Source organism: Trichechus manatus, unplaced genomic scaffold, assembly GCF_000243295.1.
Source record: "Trichechus manatus latirostris isolate Lorelei unplaced genomic scaffold, TriManLat1.0 scaffold00041, whole genome shotgun sequence".
In the NCBI taxonomy this organism is placed as follows: Eukaryota; Metazoa; Chordata; class Mammalia; order Sirenia; family Trichechidae; genus Trichechus; species Trichechus manatus.
In genome coordinates, this window is record NW_004443977.1 from 16,070,461 (window position 1) to 16,091,330 (window position 20,870).

The 20,870-nt window shown below is 38.1% G+C and overlaps 1 protein-coding gene across 1 annotated transcript in view; it reads right to left on the reverse strand.

The window, feature by feature from the left end:
* Positions 1-20,063: 20,063 nt before the first annotated feature.
* LOC105756269 (thymus-specific serine protease-like) overlaps positions 20,064-20,870 on the reverse strand; it is a 33,282-nt gene continuing 32,475 nt past the window's right edge. The window contains exon 8 of the mRNA XM_023731202.1: positions 20,064-20,334. Within this exon, the coding sequence (XP_023586970.1) occupies positions 20,064-20,334 (271 nt within the window). The remainder of the gene's footprint in view (positions 20,335-20,870) is intronic.

Consider the following 20,870-nt stretch of genomic DNA (forward strand, 5'->3'; position numbering starts at 1 on the left):
TTTTCCCACTCCTTCTTCCTTGATAGAAAAGGTGTCAAGATCAGTCAAGGCATTGAGCTCCTTTTAGCTCTAAAAGCCTACGACTCATTTCTACAGTAAGTAGCAGTGAGTAGGAGCATGTTCCTTTAGAACTTTGAAAAAAACCTTTCTTTTTCAGGAAGGTCATGATCGGGCTTTCATTCTCTTTCCTTCTATATGGTCTCCCAAAGAAATAACCCAGAAAAACCATCCGTAGTCATCAGTAATCAAATATGTGGAATTTGTGAACTTGCTTTCCAAATCACATCTCTGGTAAGGACAGAATGAATGAGAAGTCGGTTTGAGGCAGTTTCTGAAGAACAGTAACCCTCACCTTCAAGTTAGATTGAAGAGCTTGTTTTAATTCACAACAAAGATAGCTAATACGAATACAGTGAAAGCTAACACCAGAAGAAACAAAAGGGAGAAATTATGGCACAGGTATGGGGGAAGGGCAGAAGAAAAGAAGAGATCAAGATTATAAAAGCCTGATGCTATTATTCGTATTTTTAAAACATTTCACATATTTGTAAAGTTCAGTTCAGCAGAGATTTTCCAGGGTGTTTACTATGTGCTAGACAATTTGCAAAGTTCCAAAAATTGAAAGGTAAGTAAAACCAAGTCTGTCTGCTAGAAAAATTATGTTAAGCACTCAGTAGACATTCAGTAAATGACAGTTCACTTTCTTCTGTTTATGAGAAAAATCCTGATTCAAGAAATATTTATTTTATTGTGATTGTTAAGGTTTTTTTGTATGTTTGTTTGTTTTTTTAAGAATATGCTGTGGCAGAAAAGGCTAGCTTTCCATCAAAATAAATTTTCTTTGTTTTTGGTGTGGGTACATTAATAAACTACATTTCCCAGCCTCCCTTGCAAATAAGTGTGACCATGTGATTATGTACTAGCCTATAGCATGTGAGCAGATTCATAGAGTCTGGGCTAGGGTTTTTTGATAAGTGGTTGTACTTTCTCTACGACCTCCTTCTTGGCCACCACTGCACTTAAAATAGATTGGTGTTTGTTCTGAAGACAATACATGAGGGTGAGTGGTATAGACCATCCCTGCAGAATTTTTAAACAGGGGGATGGACTTGATCAAATTTACTTCAAGTAAAATCCTCCTGGTGGCCAGTAGGAGATGGATTGCAGGGCAAGACCATAAGGCAAGGAGAGCAGTTATTAGGGTACTGCAGAAACTCAGGTGAGAAAAGATAAGAGTAAGAATGTGTAAATAAAAGGGTGTGAAATAATATCATATCTTCAAGCCTCAGTTGCTAAAGTTATCTGAAGACAGTAGGTGTGGGGAAACATAGGATTGAACCTATATTGAACCTATAACTCACTAAGTATAACCGGGAAGGGAGTCTCCAATAACTTTTGTCACTTTGTCCTCCTCCTGCCCCTCATCTCCCCTGTTGTTGTTGTTGTCTGCCATGGACTCGATTTTTTTTTTCTTTTTTTTTTGTACTTTAGATGAAGGTTTACAGAACAAATAGCTTTTAATTTAACAGTTACTACACATATTATCCTGTGACAATAGTTAACAACCCTACGGCATGTCATCACTGTCCCTTCTCAACCATGGGTTCCCTGTCACGAGTTTTGCCGTCCCCTCCTGCCTTCTAGTCTTTGTCACTGGACTGCTATGCTTCATTAGTTTTCTTTTATGGGGCTGTCCAATCCCCGAATGAATGGTTAACCTTGGGAGTGACTTCACCACTGAACTAGAAGGGTGTCCGGGGATCCATACTCTTGTGGTTTCTCTAGTCTCTATCAGGCCAGTAAGTCTGATCTTCTTTTGTGAGTTAGAATTTTGTTCTGCATCCTTCTGCAGCTCTGTCCAGGACCCTCTGTTGTGATTCCGGTCAGAGAAGTTGGTGGTGGTAGCCGGGTACCATCTAGCTGTACTGGACTCAGTCTGGTGCAGGTTGTGGAAGCAGTGGTTCATTAGTCCTTTGGACTAATCTTTTCCTTGTATCCTGTTCTATTCATTCTCTCTTGTTCTCAAAGGGGTGAGACCAGTGGAGTTTCTTAGATGGCTGCTCACAGGCTTTAAAAATACCCAGATGCTACTCAACCAAGGTAAAATGTAGAACATTGTCTTTATAAACCGTGTTATGCAAATTGAGCTAGATATTCCCTGAGACCATGGTCCCCACAACCCTTCGCCCAGCATTTCAGTCCCTCGGGGACTTTGGATGTGTCTATGAAGCTTCCATGACCTTTTCTTGTATAAGTTGTGCTGGCTTCCCCAGTATTGTGTACCGTCTTACCCTTCACGAAAGTTACCACTGATCTATTGTCTATTTAGTTCTCCTCCCACCCCTCCCATCCCTCGTAACCAACAAAGATTGTTCCTTTTTGAGTCTAAACCTTCTAATGAGTTTTTACAGTAGACTTATCATACAATATTTGTCCTTTTGTGACTGACTTATTTCACTCAGCATAATGTCCTCCAGTTCCATCCATGTTATGAGATGCTTCACAGATTCATCATTGTTCTTTAACATTGCATGATACTCCATTGTGTGTATGTATCATAGTTTGTTTATCCATTCATCTGTTGATGGGCATCTAGATTGTTTCCATCTTTTTGCTTTTGTGAACAATGCTGCAATGAACATAGGTGTGCATGTCTATTTGTGTGACAGCTCTAGTTTCTCTAGGATATATTGCCAAGAGTGGGATTGCTGGATCATATGGTATTTCTATTTCTCGCTTTCTAAGGAAGCGCCATATCTTTTTCCAAAATGGTTGTATCATTATACATTCCCACCAGCAGTGCGTAAGAGTTCATGGAGTCGATTTTTGACTCATAACTATGCAATGTAACAGAATGGAAGTGCCCTGTGAGGTTTTCTGGGCTGTAATCTTTATGGGAGCAGATCACCGGGTCTTTTCTCTCGAATAGGCACTGGTGGGCTTGAACTGCCAACATTTTGGTTAGCAGCCGAGCATTTATCCATTGAGCCATCAAGCCTCCTTCCTTATCCTCCCTAAACCCAAGCAAACCCATTGCTGTAAATGAATTCCAACACATAGCAATCCTATGGGATAGAATAGAACTGGAGCATATAGTTTCCAAGGCTGTAATCTTTACTTATGGAAGCAGATTGCCACACCTTTCTCCTGTGGAGCATCTGGTGGAATCGAACTGCTGACCTTTTGGTTAGCAGTTGTAGCACTTAACCACTACACCACCAAGGTTTCCTCATCATCCCTAGACCCTGATAATTTTCCATTTTTCAAACATCAAAATCCAACCTGAGGGCACGTTCAAGGAAGACTATGTTAGAAAAAAATGACAAATCCTGTTATTGGACTCCAATCCACACCATAGTCAAATACCACTGTAAATTATTTGTAAAAATATCTTTAGTCAGCCACTGTATGATTATCTACTGGAAAAAATCTTACTGGAGAAGAATATTGATAAACAGAAAGCACACAGTAGGAACACTTGCAATGATATTTTAGACTAGAGTTGGGGAGAGCAGAAAAGAAAAAGATGCGGAGGAAATTTATTTAAACACAGAATTTATAAAATATTTTGTAATGAAAGTAAAATATGTAATTTGTAATGAAAACCAAAGTGCAAAAGGATTAGGTGCTGGGTCAGGCACCAGAAACTGTAAATGTTTGTTGACTTAAATCATTTCCAGAATACTGTAGAGAGACAGAGAAATCCTTGGTCTTAATTATGCAACTTAAATCTTTGCAATAATGTCCTCAAGGAAAGCATGATAACATTTGAAGTCTGAATGTCAGCAATTGAAATGATATCTCTTGAACATGATTTTATATACATCTTCTGAGATTAAACTGGGGAGGAAGTGTTTTTGCAAAAATTCAGAAATATCTTAGTTTTCATTAAAGAGCTTCAGCATGTTTCCTTTGTCTTTACTTGCAGCTGTAAGAATATGTTACACCTTAGCTATATGTTAATATTCCTAGAAATCAGTATTGAATAGATTTCTAAATCCTAAATTAACTACACAAACTTTTAGAAAAAACTACAAGCCTTATGTATAACTTATAACAATGTTGACTTTGGGGAGAGGAAAATTATTTTGGGAGTTTGAGGATAAAAATTTCTAGCTCTGAATAAAAGAAATGAAATAATTATTCAAATAATTTTCTGTCTTTAATAGGTAGAGGAATGGCTCATTCTTTGAAGATAAAATGTAGAGCCAGATTAAGAAGGGAAACATGTCACAATAGAAACCACAATGAGAATTACTTACATCCTGGAAAAATAAGATTTAGCCCAAGTATGTGGCTATTACTTAGTAAGGTTGGACACTAGAATTGGCAAAAATATTTCTAACTCATCTATTCTATGGAAATCATATGAAAGTAATTTAAAAACAAACATGAAATTGCTTCACCAGAAACAATACATATTCCCTCCTTTCTACTGTCAACATTTTGCTAATCTATAGAAAGAGTTTGGAAGGAGAACACAGAAACCTTTCTATCTGTGGACAGATATGGAAGTGAACTGTAAAGCAAGGTTTTATATAGCAAACTTTTTTTAGTGATATTCTTTCTTAAAATGGAATTAATATATTCTACTTCTTCAAAACAAAAACGTCTCCCTCAAGGAAATAAAAATTGAACTTCAGAATGCAAAATGTCTTTCCCATGGCATACTTTTAAAATGAATTAAATTAACTATGTTACTCATATTAACACAAAAGAATACATACACAAAAGGGAAAATTATAGAAATATGGACCACTGTGTGAGGCAGTAAGGCATCAGGATGGGACATGTGCATGCATCTAAGGTTTAATAATGTGGCCTCAAGTCCTAGGGATTCAAATTTCTCTTTATGGCTTGTTTTGAAGCTTTCTGACACTCACTAAATAAAACCTAAACCAAACCCATTGCCGTCGAGTCAATTCAGACTCACAGTGACTCTATAGAAACCCTACAAGATAGAGTAGAGCTGTGTCATTGGGTTTCCAAGGCTGCAAATCTTTATGAAAGCAGAGTGCCACATCTTACTCTCATGGTGCAGTTAGTGGGTTCGAACCACCAACAGTTTGATTAGCAGCTGAGCGCTTTCCCACTGTGCCACTAGGCTCCTTCTGCCACTTAAACCAAACCAAAAAACAAAACCAAACCAGGCCAGTTGTCGTAGAGTCGATTACAATTAATAGGGATCCTATAGGACAGAGTAGAACTGCCACTATTGAGTTTCTAAGGCCGTAAATCTTTATAGATGCACACTGCCACATCTTTCTCCTACACAGTGGCTGGTGAGTTCCAACAGTCGAACTTTCAGTTAGCAGCCAAGCGCTTTAGCACCACGCCACTAGGGCTTATGTACCACTTACTAGCCTCTGTCACTTTAGTTTGCATTGAATCTTGGATCAGTTTGACTACTGTAATGGGTTGAATTGTGTCTTCCCAAAAAAGATATGTCCAAGGCCTAACCCGTGGTACCTTAAATGAGACCTTATTTGGAAAGAGAGCCTCTGCAGATCTCTATTAGGATAAAAAATCTTGGGATAAGATCATCCCAGATTTAGGGTGGGCCTGAAATCCAATAACTGGTGTCCTTATAAGAGAAAGGTGAGGGAGATTTGAGCCTCACACAGAGACACAGGGGAGAAGCCATGTGAAGACAGAGGCCAGGATTGCAGTGGTGCTGCCACAAGCCAAGGAAGCCTGCAGCCAGCAGAAGCTGGAAGAGGCAAGCAAGGATTCTCCCTAGAGCTTTCAGAGGGAGTGAGGCCCTGCTGGCACCTTGATTTCAGACTTCTGCCTCCAGAACTGAGAGAGAATACATTTCTGTTGTTTTAAGCTATCCAGTTTGTGGTAATTTGTGATCGCAGCAGCCCTAGGAAACTAAGTGCTAAGTAAACCATTGAGAGGTAGAATTCTTGTCTTCCATGTGGGAGACGCGGGTTCGATTTCCACCCAATGCACCTCATGGGCAGCCACCACCTGTCTGTCAGTGGAGGCTTGCGTGTTGCTATAATGCCCAACAGGTTTCAGCAGAACTTCCAGACTAAGATGGACAAGGAAAGAGGCCTTGTATTTTACTGAAAATCAAACAATGTAAACTCTATGGATCACAATGGTCCAATCCACAAACAATCACTGGGATGGTGCAGGACTGGGCAACTTTCATACCAATGGCATCTATATTTAGCTCAGTCTTTGTGGAGTTAATCCTGAAAGCTCAAGCCCTAAAAGAAGAGAGCAAGAATGCATGAAACTCATATTGCTCCAAACTTTGAGATAAATATAAGCCAAATCATTTCCATGATTTGGAAGTTGTATAATAATGTTGCATGTACTCCATTGGATTGCCCTGTAATGAGAGACTTTTATAAATATGTATTTAGGAGTAAACTTTTCTAGAAATAAGCCAGGTCTGTATCATTAAGCAAATTAAAAATAAATCAAAAACAGTTCAATATAAAAAGACTAAATTTAACTATTTTATTCATTTTTTCACTTTATGTGTTTTAAGAACTTACTATGTGCTAAGAGATTTTCTAGATATCTAATGTAATTTGATTCTAAATATGAATTATAAGATAAATTTTAACACATATACATAAGAAAATAGATCACTGACACTTCCTGAATTCCTCTACAAATTTGGGAGGAGGTAGTAAGTACCAAGAAGGGCTGCTAACCAAACGGTTGGTCTTTGGAAACCCCCAGGTGCTCCAAGGGAGAAAGATGTCTACTTCCCTAAAGTCTATAGCCTTGGAAACCCTATCAGGCAGTTGTATTCTGTCCTATGTGGTCACTAAGAGTCAGAAGTGACAGCAATGGGTTTAAGTACCAGGTTATATTTTACCCCTTTCAAGCACAGATTTAGTTTTAGTACTGAGCAGTTGAAGGAAAAAGAAAAAAGAAAAAAAGGAGATTTTTGTTTCAAATGAGGACAAGTAAGAGTTTATTGTCAATGTGCTATCCTATCTCAATGGGATAGGCTTCATAAAAAAAAAGAAAACAAAAACGGGAAATATTTTGCCTCAAGTAAATTCTATAGATATTAGTATATCAGACATTTGAAGTTAAGAAATTCAGTATTACAAAGATAGCTAACACTGCCAAATTTGGGGTTCTGTTGCACTTATCTTTCATGAGAGATCTATTGCTTTAGCCATTTTTGTAGGATCTGGAATATTTTTTCTCGTGCCTGAATTAGTTCAGCTGAATCAGTATCATTTTGCTCTAACACATCTGCACAGTGTCCTTCACCTAAAAAGAGAAACAGAAATGTCAGAATACCTACATACCAAATAGCCAAAGACCAGAAGTCCTTAATCCCCGGCTGCATATTAGAATCACCTGGACCCCTGTGCAAACAAACCATTTTCTGAGCCCCATCCTTCAGAGGTTCTGATTTAATTAGTCTGGGATGAGGCTGGGTATCAGTAATTTCCAAAAGCTGGTGAATAAAATGTGTAGCCATCATTAAGAATGAGAATTAGTTTGCTAATAATGGGATTTGATCAAAGAAGTAAGCTTCTTTGTACGTTAAGATTTGGTAAACACATGATATTTATTAAAATGAGTTACTGTTGACGTCTAAACAATCCTTCTGTGCTACAAACTAGTGGATGTTTCAGGGAATGATTAAGGTAGTAGATTTAGAGAATAATGTTTTAGTTTCCTTTTTGTTCAACTCAAGTGTGATATAACTTAAGTTCCCAATGGGGAGGTTACAATGTGTGAATCTCAGTGAGCCTCATTTTAGGAAGTTTCCCCGGAGATCTACTGGAGTCACACTGTACCAGCTCCAAGTGCCGATTATTTAATTTTCAGAAAATTTTCAAGCTGAATATTAAACTGTGATCTGAAATTGGCCACAACTGCAGTATTTACACCATGGAAATCCATAGATGCTACAAATCAGAGCTTTTTTTCCCTCACAGAAAGTAGGTTGATAAATATATAACATGAGAAACAATCAAAAGGAATGAAATTTGATGGGGACTTAAATATTTGCCAAATTCTTAATTTTACAAATGTGGAAAGTGAGCTTGAAAGAGTTAAGTGATTTGTCAAGAAAATTGTAGGTGGATCAAGGATTAAACCCAGTTCACCACACTGCCTGTAATGCTCAGGTTTGTGTAACAAATGCTCTCAAATGTGAACTCAGGATTTACAATTAAGCGTACATCCAAACTAAAAATCAAAACAAAATGAAGTAAAACAATGGCTGTAGATTTGACTCCATCTAATAGTGACCCCATATGTTTCAGAGTAGAACTGTGCTGCTAAGGGTTTTCAGTGGCTGTGATCTTTTGAAAATACATCACTAGGTCATTCTTCTGAGGCACTGCCAACATTTCAGATAGTAGCTGAGTGCTTAACAATTGCACCACCACAGCTCCTTATTTCTGTTAAGAAGCTAAAATTATGTAATCACCATGGCATATCTAGACAAGGGAGTACTATTCACCCATTAACAAGAATGAGAAAGACTTCAATGTACTTAGATGGAAAGATCTTCAGTGCATATTGAAAAGTGAAACAAGCAAGGGGTAGAAAAGTGTATATAATAGGCTACCTTTTTTTTTTTTTTGCCACAAGAGAAATAAGAATATACTTAATTGTATTTGCAAAAAAGAAACCCTGGAAAGATGAAGGAACTAACAAAGATGGCTCCCTCTCAGGTTAGGAGAGTAGAAGAGTAAGAAGAGTTCTGTCTGAAAAAGACGCAAAGGACCTGACAACTGACAGATGGCAACAAACCACAGTGTTCCCTATAAACTTAAGCAATTTCAAAGAATTTCAACATCAGATCAGGTCATGCCAGGACTGTGATGAGACCAGATACGAATAAGACCACTGTGTAATCATGTCTGAACATAGACAAAAACAAGGACACTTTGCAAACACAAGGAGTCTCTGGGTGGTGCAGTCCATTAAGTGCTTGGCTACTAACTGGAAGGTTGGTGTTTAGAATCCACCCAGAGACACCTTGGCAGAAAGGCCTGGCGATCCACTTCCAGAAGATCACAGCTGTTCAAAACCCTATGGTGCACAATTCTGCTCTGAAACACGTGATTGCCATGAGTCAGAGTTGGAACTGGTTATTAATATGCAACCACAAAAGTAACAAAATATCCACTCTCCCTACTGACCTGAGTAACTACTGCTTTTGTACTATGACAACTCTTAGCCCCCCTTTATTCATCCTGCCCACTAAATAAAAATTATTAAGATTCTCAATCACTTAATTGGCCCCACTGCCTTACTGCATTTAATTTTGGCCAATGGCCAAATTTGAACATCCCAAAGTGTAAAATAATAGTTCTGACATGTACTGAAATTATGAGTATTCAAAAATATGTAATGAAATTCGTCACAGAAAAAGTAGGTTATTATGTCAATTTGATTTTATTATTATATAATATAATGAGCCATAAAACTGTATTTTCAAGGAGCTCAAAAAGCTAACTGAATGCAAGACCAGTTAAAAATGGGATAAGAAAGAGATATGGAAATAGAGGTGAAGTAGAAAAGGCATATTTATCTAAAAAATTTGGCTCGAGGCTTGAATTCTTCTTTAGCTAGAGATACGTGGATTTTTCTTCAGCCAATATGAACAACTTGAAGGTAAGAATTTGATCTCCTTGCCAAGTTCTCTTAAACTTCATTTTTATAATGGAGTGAGTCACACTTTTCATTCAGCACACAGTCTCTAAACATCAACTGAGTACTAGGCACCATGGATTCAAAGATGAATAAGATCCAGTTCTAGCTATCAAGCAATTTGTTTCCTAGAGGGTAAATCCTAAATTTCGTGTATTCCTCAATTCCGTTTAGACATTTCTGACTCAGGAAAGCTCTCTATACAGTTATTTGATCAATGTCTGTCTCACATGTATGACTAGTAGCTCCTGGGGGGCAGGGACTATGTGCAACCTTACACCCTAGTGCTAAGCACAGCATCTGACACAAGTAGACCCTCCATAAATATTTTTAATTACATGAATTTAACCACGTCTTCCTAAATCTCATGAAAAAGAAAGATAGCCAATGGTTTTCTCAGGATTTCAAGGTCTATTTGAAAGCATAAGATCTCGTGTTTCCAAAAAACTTCTTGGGAGGCATATGGCACAACTGTTAAGGATCACGTCTTCCAGTGAAACTTCTTGGCTTTGAGTTCTGGTCTTACTATTTATAACACTGTCAGTCACAGGTCAGTTGACTTAATCTCTGTATGAGCCCTTTGGTGGCGCAAATGGTTAACACATTCGGCTGCCATATGAAATTTTGGAGGTTCTATGCCTAAGAAACTGGTGGCATAGTGGTTAAGTGCTACGGCTGCTAACCAGAATGTCAGCAGTTTGAATCCACCGTGCGATCCTTGAAACTCTATGGGGCAGTTCTACTCCATCCTATAGGGTTGCTATGATTTGGAACCGACTCCACGGCAATGTTTTTTTTTTTTTTTTTTTTGGTGCCTAAGAAAAATTGTAGAGTGTTCTTGTTCCCCTATGGATGGCTATCCCAAGTTATTTGATTCTTCTTCCTCAGAGCTATCATTCAGTGAGCAATTGCTATCTGTTAGGCTCTTACCATCTTATTGAATAATATGGCCATATAGTTTGTGAATCAACTACCTGTCTGTCAGATGGTCATACTGTGTTAGCTTGGGTACTGCTATGATGCTGGAAGCTATGCCACCGATATTTCAAATACAATCAAGGTCACTGATGGTGGGCAGGTTTCAGTGGAGCTTCCGGACTAAGACTGGGAAAAAAAGCCTGGTGATCTGCTTGTGGAAAGTAGCTAATGAAAACCCGATGGATCAGAACAGAATATTTTCTGATGTAGTGCTGGAAAATGAGCCCTCTAGGTTGGAAGGCAACAACGGGCTCAAGCATGCCAGTGAACATGATGATGCAGTGCCCAGAAGCATTTTGTTCTATGGTACGTGGGGTCGCCATGAGTTGGAGCCTACTTGATGGCAACTAAGAACAATAACAAGGTTTGTGAATAACATATAGTGTGTAATACATAACATATACTTTAGAGCCCACTTTACAGTTTCTATTATGGCAATATACATCACTTGCTTTTGAATATGAGAGAAATGGCAGTCAAAGCAAGGGTGTAGGACTTGCATGTGTCCATGTCACAGCTATAGTAAGCATCACTGACCTGTGTGTGTCCATGGGATTGTGACTCAAAATGAATATTATCTGATCTGTCTTGGTGGGAAAAGGGCACGAATTCCTTCTCGAGAAAGACCAGAAAACTAGAAAATCCTCTAAACCCTGACATTTCCTGGAAGCTCCACTGACCCTTTAAAGAACTCATTAAGTCATATTTCATCTCTTTTGTGTTAAAGTTTTGAAAAAATTCCCCTACCCCGTCCTTTGACATTTCAATTATATTAATCCCTAAAGGAATAGCAGTTGCCCATTAAGAGGTGATCAAATCCTTGACAACTCTGCAGAGGCAAGAAAAATGAAAGAACGAAGTTTCAATTTTGTCCCTGTCGAGGTCACATTTATGCTGTCTACTCTTTGCAAGAACAAGAAGGGGCTTGAGATTGGCACTGAATTTGTAGTCACTGAGCCAAAAGGAGCAAAACCATTATGAGCTTTGGATAAAGCACTATCCTTCCCCTCCAAGAATTTATGTTAGGACCTCATCTTTGGATGATACCATAGTAATAGTACCTTCTGTTTTCATTAGAAAACCAGAATGACCTTTTACTCCTTCTTATAAGATAGGCCTTCAGGCAATAATTTGGTTACTTTATCACATACACTATCACATAGGTGCATGCACACATACAATGAGAGTGAGAACGTGTTGGGTTAGCTGGAGTGCGAGTAGATGAGGGTTTCTGGTTAGTTGCCTTTGGAATTGTTCCTGGAGAAAATAGAAGTTTAAAGGATAAGTAACAGGAATTTGAGAGTGCTCTTGATTTGGGTCGGATATTTGTAAGAATGGTATTTACAACCAAGGAACTTCTTCAATTCATGCCACCAAGTCTATAAACTGTGTTTTACCTCATCCGTAACTTCTTTGCTTCTGTTGTAGCAGATAATATGTGAAAGCCAGTCCTCCATGCGCATGATGCACCCTTTCCCTTCCTGCTTTTGCTCTACAGTGGGGTCTTCCTCCTTAACCCTATTCCCTTCTGCAGAAGCTGTTCTTTTTCTCTTCTACCCATCACAGTTGAAGTGTCTATGCTTTCTGTGTCAGTTTCTTCACCTCCTCAATCTTGGTGTACTTCTCTTTACTTCTACTGAATCATCTGGAATAATGCTCAATGAGAGCAGCCCAGGTCACTAAAGACAATGGCTCTTTTTCCACTCATACTACTTGAAGTCTCGGTAACATTCCAGTCAAATGAATCCCAAGATCTTGAACTATTCTTTTCCCTCTTGACACAACACTCTTGGCTTTCCAACAACCTCTCTGCCTCCTTCAGTTTGTTTTGCTCGACTTTTAATGTTGGTATAACAAAAAGTTCAGTCCTAGGCCCCACTGTCTTCTTCCCGAATATTATTTTCCATGGCTATCTCATGTATCCTCAAACCATCTGTCAGTTTGGTGGACCGTGGTGGCTTGTGTGTTAGTATGATGCTGAAAGCTAGGCCAGTTACGATTTAAGTAAATTTGAATTTCACATCTGCAGGGCAAGGAGCTTTAAGATTTAAAAGGTCAGTGGTGCTTCCAGGAAATGTCAGTAGCCCAACTAAATGCCTCAAATTTTGTCATAGATCAGAGCTCTCTTCTAAATCTAGACAACTGGTATATTCAGTTGCCTGCTCAACTTTACCACTTAAAAATCTTATAAGCACCTCAAACTCAATGTGTTCAGAATTAGTTTCGTAATCTTTCTCTATGTCCTTCTCTCAACTACACCCTGAGTCCTGGCCTCCCTAAATCTTTTTCTTGCCCAGTGTATGCCATCTCAGGGAATGGTTCCATCCTCTACCCAGATAGATAAGTATGAACCTGAGCCTCTCATTTTGTACTCATTCTTTCCTCTCCTCCTATATCCTGTCAGTCACCAATTTCTGAATATCATTTCATCTCTACTGTAATCTTGGTGACCTAGTGGTTAAGCGTTTGGCTGCTAAGCAAAAGATTGGCAGTTTGAGTCCACTAGCCACTCCTTGGTAACCTAATGGGGGAGTTCTACTCTGTCCTATATGGTTGGTATGAGTCAGCATAGACTGGATGGCAATGGGTTTGGTTTTTTGTTTTGGTAACTACCTTACTAGGCTCATCTAAATTGTTATTAGTATTCCAGGTCCCAGTCAGTCACCAATTTCTGAATTTCTAAATGTTTCATCTCTACTGTAACCACCCTACTAGGCTCATGCCAATAGTTCTGACTAGTGTCGCAGGTCCTCTCTCATTCTCCTGCAGTTTATGTTCTACAGTGCGAGTGGAGTGTATCTCAACATGCACATCACATTCATTCACTCCCTTACCTAAAACTCTAAAATCACCTTCCATTTCTCATTTGATATTTCCCCAAATCCTTAAAACAGCCACAAGTCCCTACACTATATGGACTCCTGTCCAGGAGCACCATTTCATATCTCTCTACCCCTAGTTTCTCTCTCTCCCGCCAAACCACTAGCTTTTGATTCTTCCACAAAGCCAAGCTCAAAGGCCTTACACATTTTATTTCCTCTGTCTTCCCCTTCCCCTCCCCACGCCTTCATACCATTTAGATCTCAACTGGAAATTATTTTCATGAAATAAGTTCTCTTTAATCTCCCAGACGACCGGTTCCCTACGATACATGCTGTCTCATATAATGTATTCTAGTCTTTACTCTTCTATCTTGTAATCATTATAAGAATTTTAATTAAATGACTAATTCCTTAATTAATGATCATTTCTCCTTTCCCACAAAGACAGGGAGGAAATTATTTTTCAGTTTTCTTTGTTTGTTTTTGAAACTGAATTTCTGTGCACTGTGCATGTTGTTGTTACTTGTTGTTAGTTGCTCTTAATTTGGCTCCAACTCATGGCGGCCTTCTATATAACTGAACGTAATGTTGCCTGCTTCTGAGCCATTTTCATGATTACAGGTGTGTTTAAATCCATTTTTGCACCTATCGGGTCGACCCATTTCATTGAGAGTTTCCCTCCTTTTAGCAGTTGACTAATAAATACCTGTTCAATGAATAATCAACATCTAGATAGCAAAGGAAGGGAGAATATGAGAATTATCTTAAGTATTACTTGCATTATTATCTTTCATTTAAAAATTAGTTTTAAATGAAGCTACAGATATTTAAGTAAAAAATTAAGGTTTCATAATTGGATAAATTTACAATACATAAGCTAATTTGACTTCTATCCCAGCTGGGCAGCAGAGGCTAAGCTAGCTGAATAGGGACGAAAGAAAGAATACAGCAATAAGAGTAATAGTTGAAGTACTAAAACATTATTGACAACTTTGCAATTATGGTTATCTTTCTAAGATGTACAAATACAGATACTTAATTCAACCCCTTTCAATGAAAGTAGAGCAGAGTTTCTTAACCTTTTTTTTTCTCACTATTATCTCCTTAAGGAGCCATGTTAGACATTTATCCCTATTTAATCCTCCCCATAAAATTTTAATAGCCCAGATATACTGTATATCTCTTTCTGTACTCAGTATATATAATGCATGTACTGTATATCCATCTGTGTTTTATATGTAAAAAGTGGACTTTTTCACCCCCAGGAACCAATTATTGCCCTGTTGAAGATGGCACTGCCTCTATTTAAGTTGTGTGAACTAAATGAATTCTTTTAAGATAATAATGCAAAATCAACAAATTAATGTTGTTGTTGTTTGGTGCCATCAAGTTGGTTCCCACTCATAGCAACCCTATGTACAACAGAAGGAAAGACTGTAGCGTCCTGCACCATCTTCATAACTGTTGTTATGCTTGAGCCCATTGTTGTAACCACTGTGTCAATCTATCTCGTTGAGAGTGTTCCTCTTTTTCATTGACCTTCTACTCTATCAAGCATGATATCTTCTCTAGGGACTGGTCCCTCCTTAAAAATGTCCAAAGTATGTCGTCACTTCTCAGGAGCATTCTTACTGCACTTGTTCCAAGACTGATTTATTCATTCTTCTGGTAGTCCATGGTATATTCTATACTCTTTGCCAACATCATAATTTAAAGGCATTAGTTCTTCTTTGGTCTTCCTTATGCATTGTGGAGCTTTCACATGCATATGAGGCGATTGATAACACCATGGCTTGGGTCAGGGGGCACCTTAGTCCTTAAAGTGACAACTTTACTTTTTAACACTTTAAAGAAATCATTTGTAGCAGATTTGTCCAATATAATGTGCTTCTTGATTTCTTGACTGCTGCTACCGAGGGCGTTGATTGTGGATCTAATTAAAATGAAATCCTTGGCAATTTCAGTCTTTTCTCTTTTTATCATAATGTTGCTTATTGGTCCAGTTGTGAGGATTTTTGTTTTCTTTATGTTGAGTTGTAATACATACTGAAGGATTTGATCTTTGATGTTCATCAGTAAGTGCTTCAAATCTTCTTCACTTTCAGCAAGTAAGGTTGTGTCATCTGTGTAACACAGGTTGTTAATGAGTCTTCCCCCAATCCTGATGCCAAGTTCTTCTTCTTATAGTCCAGTTTCTTGGATTATTTGCTCAGCATGCAGACTGAAAAACTATGGTGAAAAGATACAACCCTGACACATACCTTTCTTGACTTCAAACCATGCAGTATCCCTCTGTTCTGTTCAAACGACTGCCTCTTCTTGTAAGTACAGGTTCTTCATGAACACACTTAAGTGTTCTGGAATTCCCACTCTTCACAGTGTTATCTATAATTTGTCATGATCCACACAGTCTAATTCTTTTGCATAGTCAATAAAACAGAGGTAAACATCTTTTTGGTATTCTCTGCTTTCAGCCATGATCCATCTGACATCAGCAATATATCCCTTGTTTCACCTCCTCTCCTGAATCCGACTTGAATTTCTGGCAATTCCCTGTCGATCTACTGCCGCAAATGCTTTTGAATCATCTTCAGCAAAATTTTACTTGTGTGTGATATTACTGATACTATTTGATATTTTCCTTATTCTGTTGGATCACCTTTCTTGGAAATCAATACAAATATGGATCTCTTCCAGTAGGTTGCCCAAGTAGCTGTCTTGCAAATTTCTTGGCATAGAACAGTGAACATTTCCGTCACTGCATCCATTTGTTGAAGCATCTTAATTAGTATTCTGTCAATTCCTGGAGCCTTGTTTTTGGCCAATGCCTTTTCAGTGCAGCTTGGAACTCTTCCTTCAGTACCATTGGTCCTTGATGATATGCTACCTCTTAAAATAACTGAATGTTGACCAATTCTTTTTGGTACAGTTACTCTGTGTATTGCTTCCATCTTCTTTTGATGTATCCTGCATTGTTTAATATTTTGCCCTGTGGAATCCTTTAATATTGCACCTCAAGACTTGAATCTTTTCTTCAGATCTTTCAGCTTGTGAAATGTCCAGTGTGTTCTTCCCTTTTGGTTTTCTATCTCTAGGTCTTTGCACATTTCATTATAATACTTTACTTTGTCTTCTTGAGCTGCCCTTTGAAATCTTCTGTTCAGCTCTTTTGCTTCATCATTTCCTCCTTTCCCTTTAGCTGCTATATGTTCAAGGGCAACTTTCAGAGTCTCTTGTGACGTCTATTTTGGTCTTTTTTTTTTCTTTCCTTTTTAATGATCTCTTGCTTTCTTCATGTAGGATGTCCTTCCACACTCATCTGGTCTTTGGTCATTAGTGTTCAACGAATCAAATCTATTCTTGAGATGGTCTCTAAATTCAGGTAGGATATACTCAAGGTCACACATTGGCTCTTGTGGACTTGTTCTAATTTTCTTCAACTTCAACTTGAACTTGTGTATGAGCAGTTGATAGTCTCTTCCACAGTAGGCCTCTGGCCTTGTTCTAGCTGATGATATTGAGCTTTTCCATTGTCTTTTTCCACAGATGTAGTTGATTTGACTCCTGTGTGTTCCATCTGGTGAGGTCCGCGTGTATAGTCGCTGTTTATGTTGTTGAAGACAAGCATTTGCAGTGAAGAAATTGCAAAATTTTATCACACAATCTTGTCATTTCTATCACAAAGGCCATATTTTCCAACTCCAGATCCTTCTTTGTTTCCCAGTTTCACAGTCCAAACACCAGTAATTGTCAATGCCTCTTGGTTGCATATTTGACCGATTTCAGACTGTAGAAGTTAGTAAAAATCTTCAGTGTCTTCTTTGGCCTTAGTTGTTGGTGTGTAAATTTGAGTACTAGTCATATTAACTGGTTTTCCTTGTAGACGTATGCATATTCTATCACTGACAGTGTTGTACTTCAGAACAGATCTTGAAATGCTCTTTTTGATGACGAATGTGATGCTATTGCTCTTCAAGTTGTCATTCCCGGCATAGTAGACCATATGATTCTGTGATTCAAATGGCCAGTACCAGTCCGTTTCAGCCCATTAATGCCTAGGATATTGATGTTTTTGCATTCCATTTAATTTTTGATGACTTCCAACTTTCCTAGATTCATACTTTGTACCTTCCATGTTCTGATTATTAATGGATGTTTGTAGCTGTTTCTTCTCATTTTGAGTCTTGCCACATCAGCAAATGGAGATCCCAAAAGCTTGACTCCACCCATGTTATTATGGTTGACTGTAATTTGAGGAGACAGCTCTCCCTGTTGTATTGTCATTACCTTCCAACCTGAGGGGCTCATCTTCTGGCAGTATATGAGAAAAAGTTTTGCTGTTATTTCAGTGGCCAAATTTTTCGGAAGTAGACTGCTAGGTCCTTCTTACTAGTCTTAGTCTTGAAGCTCAGCTGAATAATGTCCACCAAGGGTGACCCTGCTGGCATTTGAAGTACTGTTGGCAAAGTATCCAGTATCACAGCAACATGCAAGCCACCACAGCACAAGAAACAGACTGACATGTGGCGGAAGAAATCAATAGGCACCTCAAATATAACTGTAATAGAATTGAAAGATGTAGACCATGTCTTGGTTATCTTCTCACTTCTAGAGAGTTTGTTCTGGTTAACTGGTCTAGTACAGGGAGCATGTTATTTCCAGTTATGGTAACCCCTGCTCCATATGGGCATAATGGCACAGATATTGTTGCCTTCAGGGATGGAAAGATGGACGTTTATTTTGTTTAGAACGAATTACTCTATATCTGTTGTTGCTGTTAGTGGCTGTCAAGTCAACTTTGACTCATGGTAACCTTACGTTCAACAGAGTGAAACATTCCCTGATTCTCCAACATTCTCTAAATCACCAGCATGTTTATTTCCATTTTTGTGACTATTGTGCCAATCCATCTAAACTAATCCATCTTGTATTCCCTCATTGGCCCTCTACTTCACCAAACATGATGTTGTCCTCCAGCAATTAATATCTCCTAATGGTGTATCAAAACTAAGCAAGTGAGAAAATGTTCTGGTATGATCCGTAAGGTTATTAATGGTTAATTTATGGAAGTAGATCCCTAGATTTTTTTTCCTAGCCTGTCTTAGTCTGAAGCTCTGCTTTAATCTCTTCACCATCGGTAACTCTACTACTATTTAATACTGGTGGCATAGTTTCCACTATCATAGCAACTTGCAAGCCACCATAGTACAACAAACTGACAATGAGTGGTGGGATTACTCTATATAGAAGTTATCAATAACTGCAAACTTTTGAAAGTCTGAAATATTACAAAAATAATTTAACAAAAGGCAGCTTGTGGATGTAATATAAAAATAATATTACAGAAGAAAGAATATCTGGGAAGAAAACAGAAAGTTTTTGCTCAACATATCATTATTATAAACCATAGAGGAAATATTAAAGAGAACATTATTTTAAGCAAATATACTTTTCCCTATAAAAGAACCTACTACCCACCAATGATGAAATGGCTAAACATCTAGGAATCAACCATAGTTATCATTTGAATCTCTCTCTGCATTCAACACATTTGCTACATTTCCATTGTTAAGAATGCTACTCCTTGAGGCCTTTTTTCATTCTTTAAGATAGCTTTTTTAAATATTAAGAGTTGCATATTTAAGAGATTGACTTTCCATTGACTAAGAGTAAAATTTTCCAGGGGCTTTGAGCTGGAAACTATGGCCATGGCTGTTGTTAATATCCCATTAGCATAATAAAGAGTCACTTTTTATTTTAAAGCAGGAATATACATTTTATCCAATATTAAAAACAGATAATTGAGATTATTTTTCAACTAATTTTAGTAACCATTGCATGTAAAAGGGATTATATGGAGAGATTTTGTACTCCAAGTAAGGTTAGTATTCTATGAACTAAGCTATTGTGCTGTTGCACACCCATTTATCTAGTGTTCAAAGCTCTTAGATAAAATAACTCTTTTAATGAGTAATTACATTCACAGAAGAAAATGACCTCATCTCACTTGATTATCTGCAACCATATAAACTTCTTATTAAAAAAAACCCGGAAAACCAATGACTACAACAGTAGAGAAATGGTTCATTTTATATGTACCTTTCTTTTCTGTGCTGATTAGTAATTTTTTAAGGTTCTCTTTTTAGATGTCAGCATGATGATGATATAATAGTGAAGGCTAAATGGACTACCTATCATCTGTTTAGAAGTATTTTGTGTTTCTTGTCGATAACTGTATCAAAAGAAATTTATAAATGTTACTGTTGTTAGCTGCTGTCAAGTCATCCCCCAACTGATGCTGACCTCATGCACAATAGAAATAAATAATGCCTGGTGGGGTCCCGCCATGATTGCTTCCAGATTGAACCTTTGTGATCCATAGGGTTTTCATTGGCTGATTTCTGGAAAAAGACCACCACACCTTTGTACGTAGTTTGTCTTAGTTGAGTTTGGAGCTCCACTGAAACGTGGTTAGTATCATGGACACACTCAAGGCTCCACTCACAGACGGGTGGTGGTTGCAGTTGAGGTGTATTGGCTGGGAATCCATCCAGGTCTCCCTCATGGAAGGCTGGATTTCAACCACTGAACCTTCATTGCCTCCTTAATTTATTATAACGCGTGGATAGATTTCATCCTATTTGTGGGTCTTTGACTATTCAGAACTGTGTTACCTTTAATGAAGACAGCAGGCAAATCTTCACTGATATCCTTTGTGATTCCCAAACGGTGCCAAGGATCATTGGAGCCATTGGAAAAGATGATTTTGCTTCCATTCACATTGAAGCCACCATAGTACCTGTTGCTGGTCTTAACACCCCGAGCCACTAAATCCCTACTGAACTCAGGGCCAAAGACATCTGAACATAACTGAAGAAAATACCTGCAAAGAAAATGAGAGAAAATTGCAAGAGCTGGAGAACAGGGTTGTGGAGTGTATGATAGGTATCTACAGAAAGAGTGTAGTGTTTTTTGTTTTGTTTTGTTTTTTTTTAGTTATTTTGTTTTCCTCTGAGAATCTGATTTACTTAAAATAGCTAAAAGAATTTCTTCAGTTTAAAAAGGAAATTGTCTATCTATCAATCTAGCCTGCCTATTTCTCTTATTAGTTTCGTTAGTAGTTAAGCATGAGAAGAAAGTGGCCAGTAAAGTTATTCTCTATCTGCAACTTGACCTACCCAATGTAAAGCCTTAGTAACGAGGCTGGAGTCAACATAGGCTGCTGTTTCCTGGATGCCACCTATGATTTCAGAACAAGAAGCACAAAAGCCTATTCTTTGCCTTCCGAATGAACGCGTACTTAAGCCTGTGTAGCCCGATTAGGACCCACACATCCCATTTTAGTTGGTCTAGCCTGGAGTGTCTGGAACCCATAGGAAAGACTGAAGAAGGGAGCAAAAAAAAAAAAAAAAAAAAAAA